Consider the following 27,564-nt stretch of genomic DNA (forward strand, 5'->3'; position numbering starts at 1 on the left):
ACCTCTAGTCACATGCAGAGGAAGTCTGTCCCAGCCCAGAAGGAAACAGAAAGTTTACTTGCTGGCTGGACAAACATTCCTCCCCATGTGTAAACATGTTCACTCTAGGAATGTTGTACTTGACTGCTCTTGTGTTTCACACCCCACATTAGTCTGAGGTGCTTTGAGCCTATTCCTGGGAGCACACAATTGCAGTAAAAGAAGGGGGGAAAGGGGTGTGTGTGTGTGTGTGTGTGTGTGTGGTAGCGACGGGTGGATGAAATAGCTGCTGAACTTGCACGGAGACAGAAACAGAGATGGAAGCAGAGCTGTAGCCAGGGGCAGAACCCAGGCAAAGCGTCTGGCATGCATGGGGGAAGATAGCAGAGGTTTAGTGATAGCTGCTCCTTGTGCCTGAAGAGTCAAGAATAACATATTTAATGTGGCTTTTCGTTTTGTTGGCTGAGCACACTGCACCCATTGTACGAATTGTGATCTTAATTGGCAGATATGGGTAGGTGTGCCCATGCCCCCATACACGACGCAGCGGCGGTAACCGTTGTACGCAGTGCGGCCCAGAGGCCACGAATGCTAGAAGTTGCAGTGAGGCTGCAGAGTCCAGCATAAGACCAGAGACTTGGCTCACGGCACCCACAGCTGATGATACTGGGTCGTTGTTTTTTATTTTGGCTAGACATGCTCATTTAACACACACAGAGTGAAAGATCTGTTACCCAGGTGGTCAAAGGACAGCTATTTTTAGTTGAATGTGCTGAGATGCAATCACACATTTTTATTTTTATTTTAGGTTTGGGTCAATTATTTTTATAGGAGTAACACACACTTATATATCAGGCTTAAGGGACTCGGGTGGCGCTGTGGGTTAAACCACAGAGCCTAGGACTTACTGATCAGAAGGTCAGTGGTTTGAATCCTCACGACGGGGTGAGCTCAGTCCCTGCTCCTGCCAACCTAGCAGTTTGAAAGCACCTCAAAGTGCAAGTAGATAAATAGGTACCGCTCCGGCGGGAAGGTAAACGGCATTTCCGTGCGCTGCTGTGGTTCGCCAGAAGCGGCTTAGTCATGCTGGCCACATGACCCAGAAGCTGTACGCCGACTCCCTCAGCCAATAAAGCGAGATGAGCGCCGCAACCCCAGAGTCGGCCACGACTGGACCTAATGGTCAGGAGTCCCTTTACCATTACCTTTATATATCAGGCTTAGAGTTAGGGTGTGACTGCAGTCCTGTGCCCACTTACCTGGAGAAAATCTCAATGGATATTAAACTAAGGGATCACCCTTGCCTCTTTCCCCCAGGGAAACCCAATCTGTACTGCTGAACCAGAGCAAACACCAACCAGGTTTTCTCCAGGTTGACGTTTATTCTGATTTATCACTAAATTGCCAGTTTTCCTGGAGACAGTGGGAGGGTGAAAGCAAAACCTCTCAGACTCACGTTTTCTAGGTATGGGACAAGCATGTGTCTGGATGAGCCCCAAGTCTTGCTCAGAGTAGACCCACTGAAATTAATGAGCACGACCAGGCTAGAGCCACTAATTTCAATGAGTCTGCTGTAAAACTTAGTTGAATGCCACCCAATGAATTAAATGGGACTTGCTTCTGAGTAGACTTGCATAGAGTTGTGCTATGGTGAACTTGAAATCAGCTTTGTAAAAATAAAGCTATTCCTTTTTATTCGCTTATGAAAGTGAATAAACGTAGCATTAAAAAAAAATAGAGCAGAAAAAAAACCATAGTCACAATTAAGCCCATATTGAATAATAGAATGTAGAAGTTGGAAGAGACCATGAGGGTCATTTCGTCCAACTGCCTGCAGTGCAGGAATACTGCATAAACAGAACCAGATTTTCCAATTGATTCTACTTCAGCATATTGGTGCTTCCCTTTCGAGTTCACATAGAAAGCAAGGGCATTTTCTTGCACTTGGATTCAGTACTTGAGTGCAAAGTACACATTGCACACACTGACTTGGTCTTAAAGGCAATGGGCACATGAATATATCAGCGGTGGCTTTTCTGCTGCTCCATCCATCATTGTGATGGGATGCCCAAGGGGCCACAGTGGCTGGGAGAGCTGAACCACCTCTTTTGACTTGTGTGCCAGTTATAGGTAAAGGTAAAAGACCCCATGATGGTTAAGTCCAGTCAAAGGCAACTATGGGGTTGTGGCACTCTTCTCACTTTCAGGCCGAGGGAGAGGGTGTTTTTCCACAGACAGCTTTCCGGGTCACATGGCCAGCATGACTAAACCGCTACTGGCGCATGGAGGGCCATGAAGAGTGCCAGAGCGCATGGAAATGCCGTTTGCCTTCCCGCCGCAGCAGTGCTTATTTATCTACTTGCACTGGCATGCTTTCAAACTGCTAGGTTGGCAGGAGCAGGGACCGAGCAACGGGAGCTCGCCCCGTCGCGGGGATTCGAACCGCCGACCTTCTGATCAGCAAGTCCTAGGCTCTGTGGTTTAACCCACAGCACCACCCGCGTCCCATAATGCACTTACCAACTCGCAAAATAATGACCACCTGGAGGCATCCACGCTATGTTTGGTAGCCAGCGCAGAGAGATGCAAAATGACTGGGATGGTGGGTGGCCTTGAGAGAGAAGGGTCTTCTTGTAACACCAGACATACCAAGATAGAGTGAGTACGAGTGAATTGATGCAATTGATGCTGGAGTTGTACGTATATGAGTTGCTTGGTCAAATTCCAGATTGAGTGTCACCAAATGCAATCGATTGTCCTGGTTAACATGGTGACAGGCCAGGCAGCTGGCTCTGGAGCTCTGCAGTTAACACAATTTTAATTGAGTTTCAATGGGTTTCAACTTCTTTTAAAACCTATTTCCCCCCACTCTCCCCCCTTCCTTGCAGCCTCAGCAGAGCTGTCGGTCCCTCTGGGCCCTTTTTCCCCTCGTGTCTTCCAGGGACTCTCCTCAACACGGCCACCTACGCCCAGGCTTTGTCGCAAGTTGCGTCCCTCAAAGGTAATGGTCTCTTTTTTGAAATCCCAGATTCCGCGGCAGAAAGGTGTGCTTTGTGTTTGAGATGGCGATGATAATAACAACCCAGTTGTGGCTCAGTCGCAGTTTGCTGATTCGGCTGGGGCTTTTGGGCGCAACGGTTGCAGAATTGGCACTTTTGGCCGTCGCCTTTTTTTGCTTTTCTGTTCTGACTTTATGGGCAAACGCTCTGATTAATTAGATTTGGGTTGCACTCCTGTATCTGGAAACAATGGGACTTACTTCTGAGTAAACATGCCAAGGTTCGTGTCGCATTACATGCAGTTAACCAAATGTCTAAACGTGATTGGGCTGGGGTTTTTTGTAGTAGCCTGGTCTGCAAAGCCAACCGATAAGCCCATGAATGTTCTCCAGTAAGGTGGATGTACGTATTGCTTTTTGCCTCATGAGTGAATCTGACAGAAAAGCTTCTTCTTCCTAGATGTATCTTAAAGAAAATGGGAAATGGCCGTCTTTGGCTGCTGCTCTCTGACATGTGCTGCTGAGTCACACTGTGACTTGTTTCCCATTAGATTGGCTCTGTGGTTTCATTCACCACCATTCATATTTTGCAGAATAAGTGACAGAACAGGCAATGGGATATCCCAGGATACCCAGTGCTTAACTCAGGCAGGGGTGGCCCATCTTCGAGGCGAGGGGAAGCTGTTTGCCTCTGGAGGCACACCTGCCCCTCCTCCCCACTCCTGGTTTTGCGCCGCTGCCGGTCCTGCCAGGGCTCCACTGACACAGTGCTCTTGCCACTGTAGCCATGTTGTACTGGTAAGCACTGGTGCATCTTCAGTGGCAGTGGCAGGGCAGGTGCAACATTGTGGCCTGGGACCGGATCTGTGTTGGGTGGCACTGGGGCATTTTGCCTGCAGCTGCAGAAAGTCTCGGGCCAGCCCTGAACTCAGATTTGAACCCTGGTTCATTCACAAAGCTGCAGTAGTTCATCCATAAAAAGCCAGTTGTTGGCAGAGAGGAGCCTTGGTTCACTTGCTTGTGCGAACCGGATTGTTTCCATGAATTAAAAAAGGCAGCTCTTTGATCATCTTGTGGCATATAGTTGGGAGGGTATCAAAGGTCAGATTGTCCAACCCTCTGCGTGGAATCCAGACCTACGGTATTCTCTGACCATTTCTTTGAAGACCCGTCCCAGATAATGGGTTATATTGTCAGAGGCAATGTTAGGATTGCACAACCTGTTTGGCTGCACTGGGTGCAGGGGGTGTCTGATGAAATTTGGCAGCCCAAAGCCCATAGCTGTCAACTTACAGATTTGAAAATAAGGGTCCAGCAGCCTCAGAAATAAGGGATCAGCAGCCAAAATAAGGGATTTTCAGAGCACAGGGATGTACGACTTCTGAGCCCCTCTGAGCCAAAGGCAGAAAGCCCAGCCAGTAGCCAAACAAAGCCTCAAGCATTGGTTCCCACAGCACAGCAACCCGACAAAGGGGATGCAGCAAGGAAAACCACCGTCACCTCTCCGCTGGGAAGCACTGAGCAAAGGTGAGTCTCCAGGCAATGCGACCGATTTGATCGGCACAAGGCATGCAAGCTCCACCCCCCAGTCGTTCTTAGACTCCTTATTGGGTGAGCAACGCAGCCAAGCAACACAGTTGGAGCCTCCCTGGCCAGCAGGGAGGGAGGGAGAGGAGCTGCTTCCTTTGAAACCCGGGAAATTTAAGGGACATCATCAGTAAGGGACAGCAGCGGGACATTGCACTGGGATAAGGGACTTTCCCGCCAAATAAGGGACGGTTGATAGCTATGCCAAAGCCTGCCACTGCTATTGCTGAGTCACTCTTACCGTCGAAAGGTCACTAAGAATGTTCAACCAAAACCTACACTCCTGTAATGTTAGCCCATCTGATCTGCTCTCTTGAGATAGCAGAAAACAAGTCTTTGCTCTTCTCTTTGTGACAGACCTTCAGGTATTTGAAGATTGCTACCATGTCTCCCTTCAGTCTTCTCTTCTCTTAGCTACATACACTCAAGTTGCTTCAGCCTTACTTCATAGGACTTGATTCCAAACCCCTGTTCGTCTTCGCTGGTCTCCTCTCAACCCATTCCAATTTGTCTCCATCCTTCTTGAAGTCTGGTGCCCAGAATTGAACACAGTATTCCAGTGACTAGTGCAGAATAAAATGGAACAATTACTTTCTGAGACTTGGAAGCTGCACTTCCAGTAAGGCAGTCTAAAATGGCATTAGCCTTTTTTTACAGGAACATCACACTGCTGACTCATGTTCAGCTTGTGACTTTGAGGCTGAGATTCCCCTTCCCATAGCTGTGTATTTTATGGGTAGATAGCCCAAACACAGAGCTCTCCATCTGCCTCTGTTTAATTTCATTGCTAGTTTTGTGGGAATGTTCAGGGATGCAGGAGAGGATATATTGACTGATTATATCCTTATCCAACTTGTATTAACAAGTTCCTAAAATTTCAGCAGAGTAAAACATTCCTTTTATCTTAAGTTCGCAATGGTAGCGTTTGCTCAGGTTGGCTAGAACCTCTATAATAATCACTCTGGTAATTTCCCCTTTATTCCCTCTTAAAATACAAGACACGACACAGCCCTTTACAAAAGTATAAAAAGAGTTTACTCACATTCTGTTCACATCAGATCCCAGAAGGCAGATAGCTTAATAAAGTAATATACATTTGGATTCTATCTTATAAGAAGATAGTCCTTTTGTCCTCTCTTGGCTGGGAGCCAAGAGGGCATCTTTAGCTTAGCGGATGTTGCTTTTTTGAAGGAAGAGAAGAGAAGAGAGAGATGGCTGCCCCTGCCCTGTGCTTTTGTCGTTACCTGCACAGGTGAGGCCACACCCACCTCTAGTCACATGCGGAAGTCTGTCCCAGGAAGTTTACCTGCTGGCTGGACAAACATCCCTCCCCATGTCTAAACATGTACACTCTAGGAATGTTGTAATTGACTGCTCCTGTGTTTTACATCCCACAAGTTTGGGGTCAGTTTCCCATTCTATCAAGGCTTGGTTGAACTTCATTCCTGCCCACTGATGTGTGAGGAGCTTAAAGCTCTCTTGACCAGGTTCGCCATGCTTTGGCCAAACTCAGTTCTCCAGTTCTCATGATGTGCAGTACATCTTCGGCCAGCATTCCTTTATCGAGGAAGAACTTTGCAGGTTAAAAGTGTGAGTCATTAGAAGTTGGTTTTTTTTTTTAACCTGGAAATAGCAACTGCAGAAAGACTTGATTAGTACTGAGACCACAGCACGTAGGGAGGGTTGTGGATAATGCCTTCCTTTGGTGCTGTTGTGCCAATGAAGATGGTTCCTTGCAGATCCCATAGTGTAATTATGCACCTTTTATCTGCTTTGATTCTTCCAATGTTCAGCTTCATTAGTTGTCCATGCATTCTAGTGGGGGGCGGGGAATATCAAATTTTTCAGCATCATGCATTATCATCTCTACATGCCCCCCCCATCAATACCTTTTCTCTAAACTAAAATACCCCAATGCTATAACATTTTTCCCACCGGTGAGCTGCTCCTTCCGTGGTCCTATTGCTTCCTTCTATGATTGCTGATCTGAGTAGGCCAGTCAGACAAGAGGTTCTACAGTAGACTGCCACCATATTTTCCCCAAGTTCCCACTAACCCTGGCATACCGCCCAGTGTTGCTCTGATGAAAATAGGGATGTCCTATTCAATGACGAATGGGACGCGGGTGGCGCTGTGGTCTAAACCACAGAGCCTAGGGCTTGCTGATCAGAAGGTCGGTGGTTCGAATCCCCGTGACGGGGTGAGCTCCCGTTGTTCGGTCCCTGCTCCTGCCTATCTAGCAGTTCGAAAGCACATCGAAGTGCAAGTAGATAAATAGGTACCGCTCTGGCGGGAAGGTAAACGGCGTTTCCGTGCACTGTTCTGGTTCGCCAGAAGCGGCTTAGTCATGCTGGCCACATGACCCGGAAGCTGTCTGCGGACAAACACTGGCTCCCTTGGCCTATAGAGCGAGATGAGCGCCACAACCCCAGAGTCGTCTGCAACTGGACCTAATGGTTGGGGGTACCTTTACCTATACCTTATTCAATGATGAAAATGATGATGATTTTATTATTCATACCCCACCCATTTGACTGTGTTGCCCCAGCCACTCTGTGTGGCTTCCAACATACAGTGGTGCACCGCAAGACGAATGCCTCGCAAGACAGACAACTCGCTGGACGAAAGAGTTTTCCGTTTTGGAGGTGCTTCGCAAAACGAATTTCCTATGGGCTTGCTTCGCAAGACGACAATGTCTTGCGAGTTCCTGCTGGTTTTTTTCCCCTCCCCCCCTTTTCCTAAGCCGCTAAGCCGCTTATCAGCTGATCCGATCAGCAGATAAGCCGCTAAAAGCCACTAAAAGCCGCTAATAGCGCTAAGCCGCTAATCCGTCAACGGGCTTGCTTCGCAAGACGAAAAAACCGCTAGACGAAGAGAATCACAGAATGGATTCTTTTCGCCTTGCGAGGCACCACTGTATATAGAAACATAATAAAACATTAAACATTTTTTAAAAACTTCCTTATACAGGGCTGCTTTCCGATGTCTTCTAAAGGTTGTATAGTTACTTATCTCCTTGGCTCATGGGTCAAATAACTCCATACCCTCCAACATTTCTCCGATGAAAATAGGGACATCCTACTATACCTAAGGATGTCCTAAGGAAAAGCGGGATATTCCGGGATCAAATCAGAAAGCGCGATGGCTTCTGTAAATCTGGGACTGTCCCTGGAAAATAGGGACACTTGGAGGCTCTGCACTGGGCAGAATTGTTTTCTGTGAATTCAAGGCAAATGCCTACAAGGGGGTGCAGAGCTGGCGTCCAGCTTTCCTGCGTCTCCCCAGAAACCCAAGGTAGCTTGCCTTTCTCCGTCAGCCCCCACTTACTGAGCATTTGAAGAGCCAGTTGTCTAGACACGTCGGGGAGAAATTCTCTTTCAGTAGGGCAAAAATACCTGTACCAGAGGCCGCAAGGCAGGCCTCTGTTACAGCTCCACCCCCTTGAGCATGTTGGTTGCACTTTTCTGAACCTCCTCCAGCTCCACAATATCCCTTTCAAGGTACAGTGGTACCTCGGGTTACAGACGCTTCAGGTTACAGACTCAGCTAACCCAGAAATAGTACCTTGGGTTAAGAACTTTGCTTCAGGATGAGAACAGCAATCACACGGTGGCAGCGCAAGGCCCCATTAGCTAAAGTGGTACCTCAGGTTAAGAACAGTTTCAGGTTAAGGACGGACCTCCAGAATAAATTAAGTTCTTAACCCGAGGTACCACTATATTTAGGGAATTGCCTGAGCTCCTTCCCATTACAGCGGTACCTCGGGTTACATACGCTTCAGGTTACATACGCTTCAGGTTACACACTCCGCTAATCCAGAAATAGTACCTCGGCTTAAGAGCTTTGCTTCAGGATATGTACAGAAATCGTGCTCCGATGGCACGGCAGCAGCAGGAAGCCCCATTAGCTAAAGTGGTACCTCAGGTTAAGAACAGTTTCAGGTTAAGAACGGACCTCCGGAATGAATTAAGTACTTAGCCCAAGGTACCACAGTATACTGCACACAGAGACCTGTCTTTGGCGATCACTCGTAGCCGAGTAAGATTGTTTTCCATAAACACGATTTTAACAATGAGTCCATAAGTGACTGTGGAGGCCATTTCTGGATCCACACGTCCTTCCACAGTGGGGACATAGGTTTCTGGGCAGGAGCTAATCACGGTGTGGATTTGCCAAGCATGCCTTCCTCTTAGCACGTTTCTCCCTTGCATCCTGAGTTTGAGCGTCTTCAAAGCCCATGACACCTTTGGTAAAAGCAGTTCTCCAGTTGGAGCGCTCACAGGCCAGTGTTTCCCAGTTGTCGGTGTTTATACTACATTTTGTTAGATTTGCCTTGAGACAGTCTTTAAACCTCTTTTGTTGACCACCAGCATTACGCTTTCCATTTTTAAGTTTGGAATAGAGTAGTTGCTTTGGAAGACGATAATCAGGCATCTGCACAACAATGAGTGAACATTGGACAGTGTGCCAGGATCTGTTTAATAATAATAATAATAATAATAATAATAATAATAATAATAATTTATTATTTATACCCCGCCCATCTGGCTGAGTTTCCCCAGCCACTCTGGGCGGCTCCCAATCAGTGTTAAAAACAGTACAGTTCTACCCTTCCTTTCTAAATATATGGAGGTAGCTTGCAACTTGCTCCTTGTGTAGATGGGGCCGCTCATCCAGGGTTTGTGCGTTTGTGATTTTTGTAAGAGGATCTTGCCTTCCTCCCTGGGAATCTATAACATCAGCACCTTCATGATGTTGCATTGTGGAGCCTTCGACTGAACACCGAGCTACAAAAGGAAAATCCCTCGCTGCGCGTGATTTATTTATGCTCTGTGCAATAACATGGAGTTACCAGGAGAAATCAACAAGCTTAAAAGCAAGGACCCCCAGAGCAGTTCCTTAATGGACAAAGGCAACAGTGCAATTCATTAATGGAGAGATTATTAATGGAGGTAAACAAGAATCTCTGGTTTTCGGCGGAAATTCTCTAATCATTGTGGGAGAGCCTCCCTTCCGCTCCTACAGAACTTCCCCGGATCCTCTGTTGGCCAGTGCAGGTTGGAAGGAGATAAATGATTACGTTTCTCATGGGATGACTTGCATAGTGCATCGCCGCTTGCGATATTGCTTGCTCCATTGGCGTAGCAGCCTGTGTGCAGCCATTGATGGGAAAACAGCTTCTGCATTATACATCAAAGCACCAGGCAGGATTGATCAGGATCATTCAGGGTTAGTGCGCTGCTGTGGTTGCAAAAGGTTTTGTGAAGGCTTAATTGTGGTGCCTGCGAGGAAAGGGCTTGTTAATTGTCCTGGATGAGTGGAATTTGTCAATGCCCAAGACCCCACCGTTGTAGTGAGAAGCAGGAAGACAAGGATTTACCCAGAACGAATGCTGCTCTTCGCAAACCTTTTAGGACACCCTCCCAATAATAATTATTATATCATTATTAATAATAATAATATCATATAAATATAACAACAACAACAACAACAATAATATATAAATATAAATATGATAATAAAGGTAAAGGTAAAGGTACCCCTGCCCATACGGGCCAGTTGTGTCCGACTCTAGGGTTGTGCGCCCATCTCACTTAAGAGGCCGGGGGCCAGCGCTGTCCGGAGACACTTCCGGGTCACGTGGCCAGCATGACGAAGCTTCAGCTTGCGAGCCAGCACCAGCGCAGCACACGGAAACGCCGTTTACCTTCCCGCTATAAAGCGGTCCCTATTTATCTACTTGCACTTAAGGGTGCTTTCGAACTGCTAGGTGGGCAGGAGCTGGGACCGAAAGACGGGAGCTCACCCCGCCGCGGGGATTTGAACCGCCGACCATGCGATCGGCAAGCCCTAGGCACTGAGGTTTTACCCACAGCGCCACCCGCATCCCATTGATATTATCATATCAAATATGATGATGATGATGATAATAATATTTATTAAATTTGTATACAGCTCTTCATCTGTAGTCTGCAGGGCAGTTCACAACATAAATTTGTGGCCAGAAAAGAATTCTGTATAATATTATATATCTGCAATTTGTAGAGCAGCCAGCAATGGTTAATAATAATAATAATAATAATAATAATAATAATAATAATAAATTTAATAATTTTATTGTTTCTACTCCACCCATCTGGCTGCATTTCCCCAGCCACTCTGGGAAGCTTCCAACATGTATAAAAACATCAAACTTTAAAGACTTTGCCCCCCCCCCAAGACATTTTATTGGTTCTACAGATAGAGTACAAATAAACACAAATCAATAAAATCACACTGTATGTGGAGATTCTCCGAATCTCGAGACTTCCCCCCATCCCATCCATGGAGTATTATTTTAAACACCTACAACTGCATATTAGTTCATACTCCATTCTTTAAAATATCGAACCGTATTGTCCATAATGTTTTTTACACAACAAGGGAGTCAAAATCCTGCTCTTGTTTCCATCTGCTTACAGTGGTCTCCTAGATAACTTATAATTTTTTCTCATTCCTTTATGAAGTTTTCATCCTCTTGGTTTCTGAGTTTCCCAGTCAGCTTTGCCATCTCAGCGTAGTCCATCAACTTGGTTTGCCATTCTTCTCTGGTAGGGAATTTCTCATCTTTCCAACTCTGGGCCAATAACATCTGCGCGGCTGTTGTTCCATACATCAAAAATCTTTTCTGCTCCTTTGGGATGTCGGTACTTGTTCTTCCTAATAAAAAGGCTTCTGGTTTCTTAACTGAAGTTATTTTAAACATTTTTTTTCCATTTCATTATATATCATCTCCCAGAAAGCTTTTATTACCTTACATATGATAAAAGGTAATGTCAGGGAACTGCCATCGGAGCCAGAGGGAGAGGGAGGGCTCCAGAGGGATTCCGGAGAGCGTCCCGGGAGGGAGAGAAGCAGCACTTCTTCTGGGGAAGGAAATCAGCGTAACACCAGTGGAGTAGGGGGGCAGATGGGGGAATCAGCGAGGTGGCTCCAAGACTCTTCGCAGGGAACCAGTGGGGAGAGCACGGGTCCTCCGATGCCCACACCCTCCCTGTGCAGAAGGCGACTAAGTGTCAAAGAGCTTCTTTGCTGGAAGAAGTTCAAGAAACACCCACCAACGGATTCTGCCAGTGATTGAGACAGCCACAGCCAGATCTTGCAAGACCTCTCCAAAACCTCCTGAGATTTCCACGAGATATTGCTGGAACGCACCAACAATGCTGCCACTTCACCAGTGGCATAGCATGGCTTGCCGGCGCCCAGGGCCGTGTGGAGGGAGGGAAACAGATGCAGCACGCATGCATATTCAATTGCTAACAGCATCCGCGTCACCCATAGAGCTAAGAAGATTTGTTCCGTTGTCTGGAGAGGTCACTTCCTGGTTCACATGGAGAAGCCATTTTCAACAGAGCCCCACGATGGAAAGAACAAAGTGTTGTTGTTGTTTAGTCTTTTAGTTGTGTCCGATTCTTCGTGACCCCATGGACCAGAGCACGCCAGGCACTCCTGTCTTGCACTGCCTCCCACAGTTTGGTCAAACTCATACTGGTAGCTTCGAGAACACTATCCAACCATCTCATCCTCTGTCATCCCCTTCTCCTTGTGCCCTCAATCTTTCCCAACATCAGGGTCTTTTCCAGGGAGTCTTCTCTTCTCATGAGGTGGCCAAAGTCTTGGAGCCTCAGCTGCAGGATCTGTCCTTCCAGTGAGCACTCAGGGCTGATTTTCCTACAGAATGGATAGGTTTGATCTTCTTGCAGTCCATGGGACTCTCAAGAGCCTCCTCCAGCACCAGAATTCAAAAGCATCAATTCTTTGGCGATCAGCCTTCTTTATGGTCCAGCTCTCACTTCCATACATCACTACTGGGAAAACCATAGCTTTTACTATACGGACCTTTGTTGGCAAGGTGATGTCTCTGCTTTTTAAGATGCTGTCTAGGCTTTGTGCAATAACTTTACCTAACGCTGGAGTTGCTGTCTGTGATGCTGGCACTCACATACATACATACAGGTGAGCCTGTTTTCAAAGTAGTGCACATCACTGCTTTTTTACTTCTGTTGGTTTTAGTCTGTCCGTATCCCCCGGCACCAGACCTTAAAGGTAAGTGTAAAGGGACCTCTGACCATTAGGTCCAGTCATGGCCTACTCCGGGGTTGCGGTGCTCATCTCGCTTTATTGGCCGAGGGAGCCAGCATACAGCTTCCGGGTCATGTGGCTAGCATGTCTAAGCCACTTCTGGTGAACCAGAGCAGCACATGGTAATGCCATTTACCTTCCTGCTGGAGCGGTACCTATTTATCTACTTGCACTGGTGTGCTTTCGAACTGCTAGGTTGGCAGGAGCAGGGACCGAGCAACAGGAGCTCACCCTGTCGTGGGGATTCGAACGGCCGACCTTCTGATCGGCAAGTCCTAGGCTCTGTGGTTTAACCCACAGCACCACCCGCATCTCTCTCACTGGGGTTACTTCACTGCAAACACACACACTTCCTTCCTCGTTTTTTAAAAAGGAAATTGCACGTTATTCAATATACCTGAAGTATTTTAGGAGATGGGGAGTGGCACAGCCCTGTAACATCACTAGTTCTGCCCAATAGGAAACGCTCTTTGTGTACACATGGTGGCAGCAAGTGCTCAAGAAGTGTATTTGCAGAATGAAATGAGTTTAAACCTTTCCTGCAGAAAGCGCTTTAGATTAGCCAGGCCCAGGGGGATGGCATTGTGTGTGCAACACAGCTCGCCCCCCCCCCTCCTGATGTCCCGCATTAAACTGGAGCAGTGAACTAACAGCCACAACTGAGAATTATTTCTCAGTAGTTTGTGCGCTGACCCCAGGCTCTGGACTCATACAATCTACATATTATTAGAATCATAGCATCAAAAAGTTGGAAAGGACCATGGTGTTCATCTAGTCCACTCTTGCCCAAACTTGGGTCTCCAGCTGTTTTTGAACTACAACTCCCATCATCCCTAACCACTGGTCCTGCTAGCTGGGGATGATGGGAGTTGTAGTCCAAAAACAGCTGGAGACCCAAGATTGGGAAACCCAGAATTCTGGTCTAATCCATAGCTGTCAACTTGCAGATTTGAAAATAAGGGACCAGCAGCCTTGAAAATAAGGGATCAGCAGCCAAAATAAGGGATCAACAATTACTTTTATAAAATACCTATTTTGTTCCGTGCAAATGGCTTGAGATACCTATTAGGTCCATAAATTACCATATAGCATATATTCAACACACACAAAAGCAACAATTTGTTGTTGACAAAGGACAGCTGGACATAGAAAGGGCCCCATTACCTTCAGTAGCTTATTTAAGAGACATCAATAAGGGACAGCAGCGGGACATGGCGCTGGGATAAGGGACTGTCCCGCCAAATAAGGGACGCTTGACAGCTATGGTCTAATCACAAGCAATGCAGGAATCTTTTGGCCTATATGGGGCTTGAACCCTGTGATTAAGTCTCATGCTCTAACAACTGGGCTGTATATAAAATAGATAACTAAACAGGGAAGGGGGCCAGAATACTTTGGAATTGAGGCCTACAAAGAGGTTAAATATCCCCCAAGAAATGAAAACATCTGTATTGTTTTCATTGGGTAGAAGGGAGTTGCCCTATTGGTCGAGATTTATTTTAATTTAATGGGGTGGGATGGAGAGTGAGGAGGAGGGGTGTGGTCTGAGGGGAAAGGGGGCCCACTTTGCCCAAGAGGCCCCCAAAACTGCTGTGCCCCACCTCCAACACCTGCCTCCTGAGGCACCCGCCTCACTCAGGGATTTAGTAGGAGTGCCTTTTGCAAAATAAATCAATCATCCTTTCTCGTCGTCTTGAAAGGATGGTGGGAGGTGAGAAGGATTTGCGTCAGACTGTGCTGTGAACCCGGTGGTCATCGGTTCAGTCTGTGGTACCAAGAATTAAGAGGATGGTACGTTTGCTGGGCTGGGGGAAAGGGTCCTTACCTCAGAGAACTGGTGCCTAGAGGGGATGGTGTTGGGCTAGAGGTGGACCCAGGTATCTGGTTCAGGTGAGCTTTCAGGAAGGAAGGAAGGAAGGAAGGAAGGAAGGAAGGAAGGAAGGAAGGAAGGAAGGAAAGAAGGAAGGAAACCCCTCAAATTCTCGAAACAGAAAGAAATCTGCTGCTGGGGCAAAGCAGGTCTGGCTGTGTGTCATCTGCCGGAGTGGGGCTCTGACACCTAGGTAGGGATGAGAATAGATGCTAGGAGAATATTTATTAGATATTATCCTTTGTGACGCTTTGCAGCTTGAAAGGGAAGCTTGGAGAGGCTAGTTTTAGCCTTTTGGTTTAAATAATCCAGGACGCTTTAAAGCAGACGGGATTCTCCTGGTATTTCTCCCTTTTCTTCCCCTTAATCCAATAATCACACAATCTTGTAAAAGGTCAAAAATGAACATTTGCTCGCTCAGAATACTTGTTGGAGAGTAACAGATGCAGCAGCTTTGCTTGGGAAGGCTTAACATGGTCATTCAGTTGCAAAGGTATACTTTAGTCTAGCTTAAAATGGTGTCTGAACGCCCTCACATTGTTGATGGAAGAATGGCGAAAAAGAGGACGTGCAATATATATTGCAGGTAGGACAAAAGAGAGAGAGAGAGAGGGATACCTTCTCCTATCAGGGCACAGTGGGAGAGTGTCTCTCACAGGGTTCTCTCTAGCAAACTTGCAGGAAATACAAATCGTTGGTTTGACAGCATTGTATATATCCCACCGTGGGTGGCGCTGTGGGTTAAACCACAGAGCCTAGGACTTGCTGATCAGAAGGTCGGCGGTTCAAATCCCCGCCACGGGGTGAGCTCCCGTTGTTCGGTCCCTGCTCCTGCCAACCTAGCAGTTCAAAAGCACGTCAAAGTGCAAGTAGATAAATAGGTACCACTCCAGCAGGAAGGTAAATGGCGTTTTCCTGCGCTGCTCTGGTTCGCCAGAAGTGGCTTAGTCATGCTGGCCACATAACCCGGAAGCTGTATGCCAGCTCCCTCGGCCAATAAAGCGAGCTGAGCGTCGTAACCCCAGAGTCTGTCACGACTGGACCTAATGGTCAGGGGTCCCTTTACCTTACTAAATATCCCACAGACTCGGGAGGAAGAATTGTTAGGGAACGATTCCCAAACCTGCTGCCTTCTAGTTATTTTGGATTGCAGCTCCCATCAACTCCAGTCAGTATGAATGCTGGCAGGGGGCTGATGGGACCTGGAGTCCAAAAGGTCCGGAGGGCACCAGGTTGGGAGTGGTTGTGTCAGGGTGCAAGTGTGATAATCGATGAAAGATGTGCTTCAAAATCTAGATCTAGGCCAGGTTTACCTCACCTGGGCTGGTTCACTCCAGCGGAGATCCCTGCATGGGCCAGATCGCGTGCACTGCCGCAATTTCTGGCGTCTGCGCAGACACGATTTCCGGAGTCTGAGCATGCACAGATGCGATTTCCAGCACTGTGGAAGCGAGTCCCCGTGTCGCGCTGGGACTTACCGAGTGGGCAGCTTGGTTCGGGGGCGGCTTGGGGGCCAGTTAAATGACCCCCATGGGCAGCTTGTGTCCCACGGGCCTTAGGTTGTCTACCCCTGATTCTAAGAGCACCCTGTTCCTCTTCTCCTCCAGCGGTGTCTAGTGGAAAAAGGGATCCCCTTGTGAACCGATCTGTAGTTCAAGTACCACTTTCAGTTAAAATGTGCTTTTGGCAGAGATGAGGCAGGACTAATTTAATTTTTCCTGTCAGTCTCTCTGTAGCAGATCAATTAAACTGTCAAGTGGATCAAATATTTCAGACTGTATTTATTACATTAAGTATTTATGTCCGAGCTCAGCCTTTCAAGCATGATGTAATATAGCAACAGTAGGTGCTCCAGATCAATTTTGCAGAATTTGCTGTAACCTAATGGAGAACTAATTGTGTGTTTTTAATTTAGAATACAGGAGACAGCAGCTTCTTGAAACAATTTAGCAAAGGGCCCCGTTCAGATGCTAAGGCTGGGCTTCCACACACTATGACAGGAGCACATCTCCTTTCTTCTAGAGTCCACAGATCCCTTGACCATCTACCTTCTTTCTGTGGCACCCTTGTGGGGCTCAGGAGCCCAGTTATGCCACCCTTGCCTGCAGAGATGGCAGCCCCTCACCTTTTTTTCACACACCCTCCCTTCTGGAGGGTTCCCTCAGTTTCCTCACCTCTTCCCTCTCCTTGGGAGTCCTCCGCTGCCGCTGCCCCTGCTCTCTGAGCTGCCCCCAAAGAGAGGTGCCTCGTTACATTGACCCACAGGGGCCTGGGACTTGTCTGTCCATTCCCAACAGCAAGGGCTGGCAGACCGGCTGGCTGGGCTCCCTTGCCCGCCTGCTTGCTCCAAGGCCGCCTCAACTCCTGGCAACCAGCACCCCTGGCCAGCCCCAGAGGCACCATTCGCCTGCGGAGCTTGTAGCCAGGGCTGCTGCAACAAACAGCCGTGCAAGCCTTTGGGAGGCAGAGACACAAGAGCATGGGTAGGCAAACTAAGGCCCGGGGGCCAGATCCGGCCCAATCAACTTCTCAATCCGGCCCGCAGATGGTCCAGGAATCAGCATATTTTTACATGAGTAGAATGTGTCCTTATACAGTGGTGCCCCACAAGACGAATGCCTCGCAAGACGGAAAACTCGCTAGACGGAAGAGTTTTCCGTTTTGGAGGTGCTTCACAAAACGAATCTCCTATGGGCTTGCTTCGCAAGACGACAATTGCGAGTTCCTGCGGGTTTTTCCCCCTCCCCCCCTTTTCTAAGCCGCTTATCCGCTAAGCCGCTAATAGTGCTAATAGCGCTAATCCATCAATGGGCTTGCTTCGCAAGACGAAAAAACCGCTAGACGAAGAGACTCTCAGAACGGATTCTTTTCGTCTTGCGAGGCACCACTGTATTTAAAATGCATCTCTGGGTTATTTGTGGGGCCTGCCTGGTGTTTTTACATGAGTAGAATGTGTGCTTTTATTTAAAATGCATCTCTGGGTTATCAGTGGGGCATAGGAATTCGTTCATTTCTCCCCACCCCCCCCAAAAAAAAATGTAGTCCGGCCCCCCACAAGGTCTGAGGGACAGTGGACCGGCCCCCTGCTGAAAAGAGGGCATTGGAGGAGGGAGAGAAGGAAAGAGCGACAGAGGCCAGTATTGCCCACAGCAGCCCTGACCACCATTCAAGGCACCCCAGGGTGCCAGGGCATGCTGGTTGAAAACCACTATTCTAGGGACTAAATGGAGCCTTCTCTTTATAACCATGTTCGGTGGCTCTCTGGGAAACTGTCATTAAGACAGCAAAAATAAAACCCAAGCGCTGATTGAAACACCCATCTAGTCCGCCATCCTGTTCTCACAGTGGCAAACCAGAAACCTATCAGAAGTCTGCAAATAATAATAATAATAATAATAATAATAATAATAATAATAATAATATTTATTAATTATACCCCATCCATCTGGCCAGGCCTCCCCAGCCACTCTGGGTAGCTCCCAACAGAATATAAAAAACACAATAAAACATCAAACATTAATAACTTCCCTAAACAGGGCTGCCTTCAGATGTCTTCTAAAAGTCAGGTAGTTGTTTATTTCCTTGACATCTGATGGGAGGGCGTTCCACAGGGCGGGCGCCACTACCGAGAAGGCCCTCTGCCTGGTTCCCTGTAACCTCACTTCTCGCAGGGAGGGAACCACCAGAAGGCCCTCGGCGCTGGACCTCAGTGTCCGGGCTGAACAATGGGGGTGGAGACGCTCCTTCAGGTATACAGGGCCGAGGCCATTTAGGGCTTTAAAGGTCAGCACCAACACTTTGAATTGTGCTTGGAAACTTACTAGGAGCCAATGCAGGTCTTTCAGGACCGGTGTTATATGGTCTCAGCAGCCGCTCCCAGTCACTCTCAGTAATGGGACTTTAGTGTAGCCACATTCTCCCGTTTTGTGATTCCCAGCAACTAATATTTAGAGACATATTGCCTCTGTCTGGGCAGATAGAAAATAGCTTTGCCCTTCATTATTTTGTCTTAATTCCTCTTTAAAGTCATGCTGGCAGCCATCACTGCATCATGCGGTAGCTTCCATGGAGGTCCTTGTTTCGTGCGTGCCTCCCGTTATTTTATTTATGCAGAAAATTGTTTCTGTACCACTATATCATAAAATATCAGGGCAGTGTGTGCAACGTTAAAACATAAAGCACCATTAAAAACAATAACAGATAGCCATTAAAGCAGCTGGCTGGTCAAAAAATTAAAAATTAAACAGCTGCAGAGGCCTGTGGACTGAAAAAGGTCTTCAAAGATACCTGGAAGTCAAAAGTGAAGGCAGCTGCCGAATCTTGCCAGAAGAGGATTTCACAGCAAGGGGGCCAGCAATGCGAAATACCCGACTTACAGCTGAGGCCGTTTGGACCTCTAACACTGTACTCCTCTGGGTGATCTTTAGACACAACTCCCACCCGTTCACACACAGCAACACTAAAGCTATGTCTGAGCATCCCTTGTGCTGTTCACAGGCCCTCTGTGTTTGTGAAAGTTGCTAACGTGAGGCAGGAAGTGGAAGATGGACCTTTTTAAATGGGAAGAACATTCTAGTCCCTGTCGTTTTTACATTCGCAGTAAGACGAGTGAAACCACAAACAGCACTTTTCAGGTTACGTGTGGCTGGAAGCACCTAGTTTTGGCTGTGTACTTTCCACAGGCAGTTGTGAAGGCAGAATCAGGCTTTCTGGTCCCGTGTCTTTATCAAATATACAAATTAGGAAAGATGATAATGTCCTTGTCTACTACTGTTTCTCAAAGGCTATATGACTAACCCAGTTCCTATAATTTTACCTCCATATTGTTCATAGTGTGGCCTGGCTTTTCGATCAATATGGTTAAGCTACACTTTTTAAAATGACTTTAAGAAGTTGTCCATAAAGATGAAATGCTGTTTCTTCGCTGAACAAAGGTGGATTTCTAGGTATGCACAGTATGTGAGGAATTAGGCTGCTATGCAGCTGAGGCCTCCTCTAAGTTACTAGAATACATGGATAACTGAGGGGATACCATTGAAAAGTGACAACAAACAATGAATTGCCATTGTTGAATTCTAGAATTTTGGTGTGTTGAGTCGTTTCCACTCTTTGTTTCTTCTTCTCCCTGATCAGGACCATCAACAGAGGAGTGCAGGTGGTACGCATGTACTGAGCCCCAAAGCACTCTTAACTTTCTTTTTTTAAAGCAAGTTGGCCATTTCTGAAAGTTAGAGCACAAAATGTGGAGGCAGCTGTAATGCTTCAGCGTGTGGTAGGCAGCATCGTTGCTAAGGGTGCTCAGAATTGTACAGTTGTACAGCTGGAAGGGACACTGAGGATTATCTTGTCTAATTCACTGCAATGCAGGAATCTTTTGCCCAACGTGGGGCTCGAACCCACAACCCTAAGATTAAGAGGCTGATGCTCTACTGACTGAGCTATCCACAGGGCCAAATCACCTAATTCTGTTGCTAAGCAATAAGAGGAAGGATGTTGACCACCAACACTTTGGATTTGGAAGTGGACCCTCTCAGAGCAGAACAAAATGGTGGATGAAGGATAATACTGAGATATGTTTGTTACAGCACTTTCTTAGCCTCCACATTATTTAATTTACTCCCAAAGGGCGCTTCCTTTACATAATAAAATAGAATTGACTGGCTTTGGTATATTTTACTCAGAAGTAACTCCTTGAATTAAATCAAGTTTCTTTTCTGCTGAGAAAAATTGGTGATACAGTCTGCCCACCCTGACAGTCTTTTTGACCACTGTACAGTGGTACCTCAGGTTACATATGCTTCAGGTTACATGCGCTTCAGGTTACAGACTCCGCTAACCCAGAAATAGTGCTTCAGGTTAAGAACTTTGCTTCAGGATGAGAACAGAAATTGTGCTCTGGTGGCGCGGCGGCAGCAGGAGGCCCCATTACCTAAAGCGGTGCTTCAGGTTAAGAACAGTCTCAGGTTAAGAACGGACCTCTGGAACGAATTAAGTACTTAACCCGAGGTACCACTGTACTGTGGCTTTGGAACTGCTGATCTAACCTGAATAGTGTCTGCACCAGCTTCATCCATGGTGCCTACAGGTGGGCAGGCCCCTGGAAAGTCCTCCTGGTGCATATTTGTAGAAGTGCATTGCAGCGGCAAACGGCTCCATCTTTTACAGATGCATTCCGACGGCAGGTGGTGTTTTGTTTTTCCTCCCGCTGCAGGTAGCCCGCTGTGCTCTTGCTGTGTTCCCGACCACATGGGCCTCTCCTTCCTCCCCACGTACGGCTGCCAGAGTAATCGCACGGCGAGCGTGGCAGCCCTGCGCATGAAAGCCCGGGAGCACTCGGAGGCTGTGCTGCAGTCGGCGAACCTCCTGGCCTCCAGCAGCCCCACTCCACCCTCGGGGGCCAAGCCTGGGGCAGAGAATGCCTTGGACAACAAGCCTCCCGTGGCTGTGGAACAGAACGAAAGCGAGAAAAGTGTTTGAGTCCCCACATGACGCCTCGTAACGAACTCAGCACCCCAAGAAACCAAATCCAAGGGATCTACCCTTTAGAGGCTGTCTGGATTTATTTTGAAACTGGAAGGAAACTCGCTCATCTGTTGACAGTTCCAGCAATCTCTAGGTTTTCTCTGGCCCTGTCTTTTATTGCCACCATCAATTCCTGCTGGATTTCCCAAGGTTCTCCATTGCTCTCGCTGAATCTCCAGGTACTGCCTGGTGTTAGTTCTGCTTACGGCGGAACTGGATCCAGGAGCCCTGATGGGAATAGAGAGAGAAGCAAAAGGGCATTATTTGGTGTCTAGATTCCACCAGACTGGGGTGGGGAGGGGATATGGGGTTGCCTCAGCTTCGCATAACAGGTCCCCCTTCTATTTAAACAAGAACAACAACCTCTTAGTTGTTCCACAGCGAATGGGTACAGAAAGGCCTGGTTTCATAGGCCTGACGAGCGGAAGTTCCTGAGGTCCGGAGAGCAATATGGACAGAGAGGTCAGTCTTGTTGAGCTTACACGAAGGATTTTATTGCTAATCTATTAGTTTATTTATTTAGAAGGTCTGTGCGCCGCCTTTTGAGAGAATGGCCCTCAACGCAGATTACAGGAGATTGTAATGATGCACACACAACCAAACAGCCCCTTGGCCCACAATGTGATCCTACACATGTGTAGGAGAAAGGTGACCCTACACATGTGTAGGAGGAAGGAGAGCTAGCCACCCATACTGCAGAGGGGCCTTCAACTTGTTGGTGCCACTAACACCTTGACTGAGGCCATTCAGGTTTGAGAAGCCGGGCCAACAGCCAAGGAGTGTGACAATTCCCTGCAAAAACATTGGGGCTGAAGTTCTAGGAATCTGAGTCATCTCTCCCTGGGACCATCACTTCATCCTGTTCCCTATGTTCAGTTTGGGACGCAGGAGGCCACAGACATTCCTATCAGCGCTGAATATGTTTCTAGCAGAAATATGAATGGGTGAAGATAACAACCTCTCTTTCTAAGGTCTAATTTTAGCTAGGATTTGGGGGCAATGAAAATGACCGGAAGGGTCTACTACAACATCTAGAGATGATAAACAGGTCTTCTGTCATTGAATGAGCTTGGTGGATAGGATCTTTGGATCCATCCCTTCCTGGAAAAGGATTTCTGCTTTGCCTGCTAGGTTTGCTCTCCTTGCCAAACCGAGGTCCTTTGTGGAACATGTCCCCTCCATTTCCCCTCATCGTAGCAGAACTGTATCTTCACACAGGCTGTGCCTCAAGATCCTGTTGAATTTGAGGACATGAGACCATCAGTATATCCCACAGAGCAGAAGGAAGACACTTTGACAGCAGTCCATAACCAAGGGTTTGATTCGTGAGCACAGAGTAGTAATATTTTTTATTTCTCATAGGTATTTCTACCCTTGCCCTCAGATAAACCCCCAGTCGGATGGCATACAATAGAAGAATCAAATCATTTCAGCAGTGAAATACTATTCAAGTGTACTAAAATATAAGTCCTACTGAATTAAACTCCCAGTTGTTTGGAGAACTGTCTTGCAAAATTCCAAGAAGTACAAATTTCAAAGGATAGCTCTGTTGCGGTTTGTGCATTGTTTCAGAAAGAGCAAACAAAAAATGGTTACAAAAGTGGGTACATTGGGGAAAAGATATTAGTGAAAATGACATGCACAAATGCATTATGTCTGAGGAGATGGCTTGCAAAAATATGCGTCATAGGAAAAAGCAACCGTGTGCTAATATGCTGATGAATGTTTGTGGTGGTGACTTTTTAACTTAACAAATTGCAAACCGGTAACACAAGTGTAGTGATCTGAACTTCAGGTTGGAAAACTAAAAAATGGAGAGAAACAAAAACAGATAACTGCTGCTTCTAGTAAGTTTGTCTCAGATTGCAGCAGACCCAGACATATAAAGCAGTTGTTGAGAACTCAAGGCTGTCACGCCCTGATCAGGAAAGTGGAGTGCCTGGTTCTCCAAAGACCACACCTTTGCAGAGTCACAACCTCCCTGCTTACGTAAATTATACTGTGACAAAGATAGTTGGTGATGCTCAGGCCTTGCGTATAGAGCATCTTTCTGGCTCGGGGTTCATTTTGAGCTCTGTTTTTTTTGACTGGTTGATGAGCAATGCAGGAAGCCTTTTCTTTGTTTTAACACGATCAGTTGATAACATTTACCCCTCTCCTTTTGATAAACTTGAATCCCAGCAGAGAATAAGAAGCAGAAGGGGGCAGCCACTGTAGCTGGGGAGATCGCAGCACCCCTGTGGGGTTTGGATGCAACCAAAATCTCTTCACTTTCAGCTCTTAAGCATTTATCTGAAGAGTAACAAGAACAGTTTCTCTTGCCAAAAAAAAAAAAAAAGTCACATACACACACAAACATCCCAGGAAGAAGAGGAATCCGTGTCTCTTTTCGCAGCCATTCCAGTCATTTAGAATTTATTTCCTAAAGTTCCACTATTAAAATGGTTTGCAAAAAAATATAAGCAATCTCAATTTCATTTCGGCATAATTACCGATTGCTCAGGTGAACTTGGCCCTTGTATACACTAACTCTTCATTCTAATGGTTTGATTAAACTCATTTTTCCTCCAGAAAGGTACATAAATAAGTGAACTGTTGAGCAAATTAAGAATACTTAACAGCATTGCATCTGAAAAGTAGTTATGTTGATTAAATTTTCTGTCCTTGAGGATTTTCAGGAAATTACTTTTGATCGTCAATAACACAATTAAGTAAAATACACGCACATTAGCATGAATAATTGATAAGAAATTATGTATTACCATGAAGCATTGATTTAATAATTCATGGTGCGACACTCTAGTGACTGTGCAAATCTGGAGACCATCACAGAAGCCTGCCTGCCCGATGTAGCTGGAATTGCTGCCTGGCAGTTTTGCTGTATAATAATGAGAAATACCTGCTGCATGATGTATTTTCTGTTGGTTTAATAAAAAAAAAAATCACGTTTAGAAAAAAGGACCCCAAGGATTGCCCTGTATTATTTTTAAGACTGCTTTTCGCTCCATTTCTATGAATGACATCTCTCTCTCTTACATACACACCCACACCCACAGACACCCACCCACCCACACCCACCCACACCCACACACACACACACACTGTTTCATGGACCCTCAACACAATTTTAGCACAATTCTAGTTCATTTCAGAAAGGCTTACAAAGGCACCAGTCCTGTACAGTCTGAAAACGCCATAGAATTATGGCACATTCATGATGAAAAGCACGACACCCAGAATCTCAACTCTGTCCCTCTGAGCAAGGATACATGACAAAGACTGGACAAATATCAAGACGATGCTGTGGTTTTATGGTTTGTGGCAGTACTCTTAATCCGGATTGCATGTTGGAAAGACGCAGCCTCCCTTTGAGAGTGGCTTTATGGTCAGACCAGTGGTCTGCCCAGCCTGATACTGCTTTTGCAGCTGGCGGCAGCCCTCCATCGTGTTTGGGCAAAGAGAAACATTATGCTGCAGAGATGCCAAGCATCCAAGAACCTAGGAGCTCCTGTATTCCACTGTGCTGTGGTGATGGAAATCTAAATAGGGATGAAGGATGGGAATACGCAATTGCAGGTAAGGATGAGTGTTAAGTTGTGGGTGAACATATCAGACGACACAGCAATTCTTCAAACGGCTCTTCTTTATTCAGAGGCCACAACAGAACTGAACTGAAGGGTTCAGCCAGCCTGCTTATATAGAGCTCCACTACAATGCAACAGTAACCATTTTCTGTAACTATCCAATCACTAAACGTCACATTCGATCCCTTATTTGCATATGTGGACCTGAACTATCTACAGTATCCCCCTGCTGGCTCAGGGTGAGAACTTCAGTACATAACTATGAGCTTTGGCCTGTGAGTTCTGTTCCCTCGCTCAGGAAGTTGTGGCAGCAGGTCTGGGGCTCTGCCCTTCCAGCTGGTGGTTTGGTGCTGACTCCAACGAGGAAATTTGCTTCCTGCTGTCACCGTGAACATCACAGGGGAAGGACAAAGGAGGCTGCTCCTAGGATTCAGTATGTAACTGGGTCGTCCACACTTCCGCTTGCCCTGCTACATTCTTCCAGGGAAACACGCTGTTTGCGGCTGAATTGGAACAAACAGCTGTCAGGTTTTTGTGCCGATTGACTTTTGTTCCGATTCAGAAACCGCTCAAACCATGGGCGTAGCCAGGAGGGCAGGACACCTGCCCCCCATCAAATACCGTATTTTTTGCTCTATAAGACTCACTTTTTTCCTCCTAAAAAGTAAGGGGAAATGTGTGTGCATCTTATGGAGTGAATGCAGGCTGCACAGCTATCCCAGAAGCCAGAACAGCAGGAGGGATTGCTGCTTTCACTGCACAGCGATCCCTCTTGCTGTTCTGGCTTCTGAGATTCAGAATATTATTTTTTCTTGTTTTCCTCCTCCAAAAACTAAGTGTGTCTTGTGGTCTGGTGCGTCTTAAAGAGCGAAAAATACAGTAAATAAGAAAAATGCTCCTTTTCCCTTACGGGGTACCCAAGAGCCCATATAGAGTCCTTATGTAGGTTTTCTATCGGTAGGAGAAAATAACCAATGCCAACCAGAGAATATTGAGAAGCAAAGCAGCTAGGAAGCATAAGCTTTATTAAACTGTTGCAACAGGATGATCACCCCCACCACACAGGAGGAAGGAGGAACCCTGAACATTGGTGTGCAAGTTCTTATATAGACTGTTGAAATTGCTTACCCTGTAGCTCAAGGTAAAGGTAAACACAGCTTCTAGTAAAGGTAAAGGGACCCCTGACTGTTAGGTCCAGTCGCGGACGACTCTGGGGTTGCAGCGCTCATCTCGCTTTACTGGCCAAGGGAGCCGGTATACAGCTTCCGGGTCATGTGGCCAGCATGACTAAGCCGCTTCTGGCGAACCAGAGCAGTGCACGGAAACGCCGTTTACCTTCCCACTGAAGCAGTACCTATTTATCTACTTGCACTGGCATGCTTTTGAACTGCTAAGTTGGGCAGGAGCTGGGACCAAACAATGGGAGCTCACCCCGTTGTGGGGATTCAAACTACCAACCTTCTGATGGGGAAGCTCTAGGCTCTGTGGTTTAGACCACAGTGCCACCCACACTGCATAGCTCAAGACTACCCCCGAAAACATCATACATATGGCAGTCTACAGCAGAATCCTGTCTGGCAGGATACCTGTTAATGGTCACTGATTACCTTTACCTGGGCATCCTGGCCAGTCTTTCGTAATGGTAAATACTCAGTTCCTGAATCCAGGTCACAGGCTCACCCTATTCATACACAGATGGGCAGGATTTGTGAGCACAGAGACAATGGGGAGGCTTTTCCCATTTCCATCCAAACTGCAGAGGAATATTTGAGGTCAATTTGGGAGAGTCAAAATGGTTTCAGGATTGCTCTCCTCTACTATTTCAGACACGTGGTTTATATACTTAGGTATGTGTTTGCCTTGTTCATTTATGAACATATGATTTATATATATGAGATCTTAGAATACCTATAACAAAGTAAACATCATAAAATTGTAGAGCTGAAAAGGACCACAAAGGTCATCCAGTCCAACCTGCTGCAATTCAGGAGACTTGCCCAATGTGGGGTTCAAACCCACAACCCTGAGATTATGAGTCTCATCTTCTAACAACTGAACTACTGAAAGTTGTTGTTGTTTAGTCATTTAGTCGTGTCCGACTCTTCGTGACCCCATGGACCAGAGCATGCCAGGCACTCCTGTCTTCCACTGCCTCCCGCAGTTTGGTCAAACTCATGCTGGTAGCTTCAAGAACACTGTCCAACCATCCCATCCTCTGTCGTCCCCTTCTCCTTGTGCCCTCCATCTTTCCCAACATCAGGGTCTTTTCCAGGGAGTCTTCTCTTCTCATGAGGTGGCCAAAGTATTGGAGTCTCAGCTTCAGGATCTGTCCTTCCAGTGAGCACTCAGGGCTGATTTCCTTCAGAATGGATAGGTTTGATCTTCTTGCAGTCCATGGGACTCTCAAGAGTCTCCTCCAATACCATAATTCAAAAGCATCAATTCTTCAGCGATCTGCCTTCTTTATGGTCCAGCTCTCACTTCCATACATCACTACTCTGAAAACCATAGCTTTAACTATTAACTACTGAAAGTAGAATTTGTAGAAGGATTTTGTCACCTTTTTCTGAGTGCTTGGGGTCCAAAGAAAGCAATTGGAAAGAACTGTTGGTGAGACATTTAATTCCGAATCTGCTAGACAGAGCCAGATAGCGGATGATGACAGAGGGGTGTCCTGCCCCCACCGACATAAATCCTGGCTATGCCCATGGCTCAAACCCATGCCTAGAAAGCAAGCAGAAAATCTCTTGGACCTGTGCTTTCCAGAAAAGGACAAGCAGAAGCATAGCTGTCAACCGTCCCTTATTTGGCAGGAAACTCCCTTATCCCAGCCCCGTGTCCCGCTGCTGTCCCTTATTGATGATGTCCCTTAAATTTCCCGGTTTCAAAGGAAGCAGCTCCTC

The 27,564-nt window shown here is 46.7% G+C and overlaps 1 protein-coding gene across 1 annotated transcript in view; it reads left to right on the forward strand.

The window, feature by feature from the left end:
• Nucleotides 1–24,072, forward strand: part of DRGX (dorsal root ganglia homeobox) — a 39,349-nt gene extending 15,277 nt beyond the window's left edge. The window contains exons 6-7 of the mRNA XM_083505504.1: nt 2,868–2,980; nt 20,767–24,072. Of these exons, the coding sequence (XP_083361630.1) occupies nt 2,868–2,980; nt 20,767–21,032 (379 nt within the window). The 3' untranslated portion in view covers nt 21,033–24,072. The remainder of the gene's footprint in view (nt 1–2,867; nt 2,981–20,766) is intronic.
• The last annotated feature ends 3,492 nt before the right edge of the window (nt 24,073–27,564 follow it).

The sequence above is a fragment of the Podarcis liolepis genome (assembly GCF_965112155.1).
Source record: "Podarcis liolepis genome assembly, chromosome: 5".
In the NCBI taxonomy this organism is placed as follows: domain Eukaryota; kingdom Metazoa; phylum Chordata; class Lepidosauria; order Squamata; family Lacertidae; genus Podarcis; species Podarcis liolepis.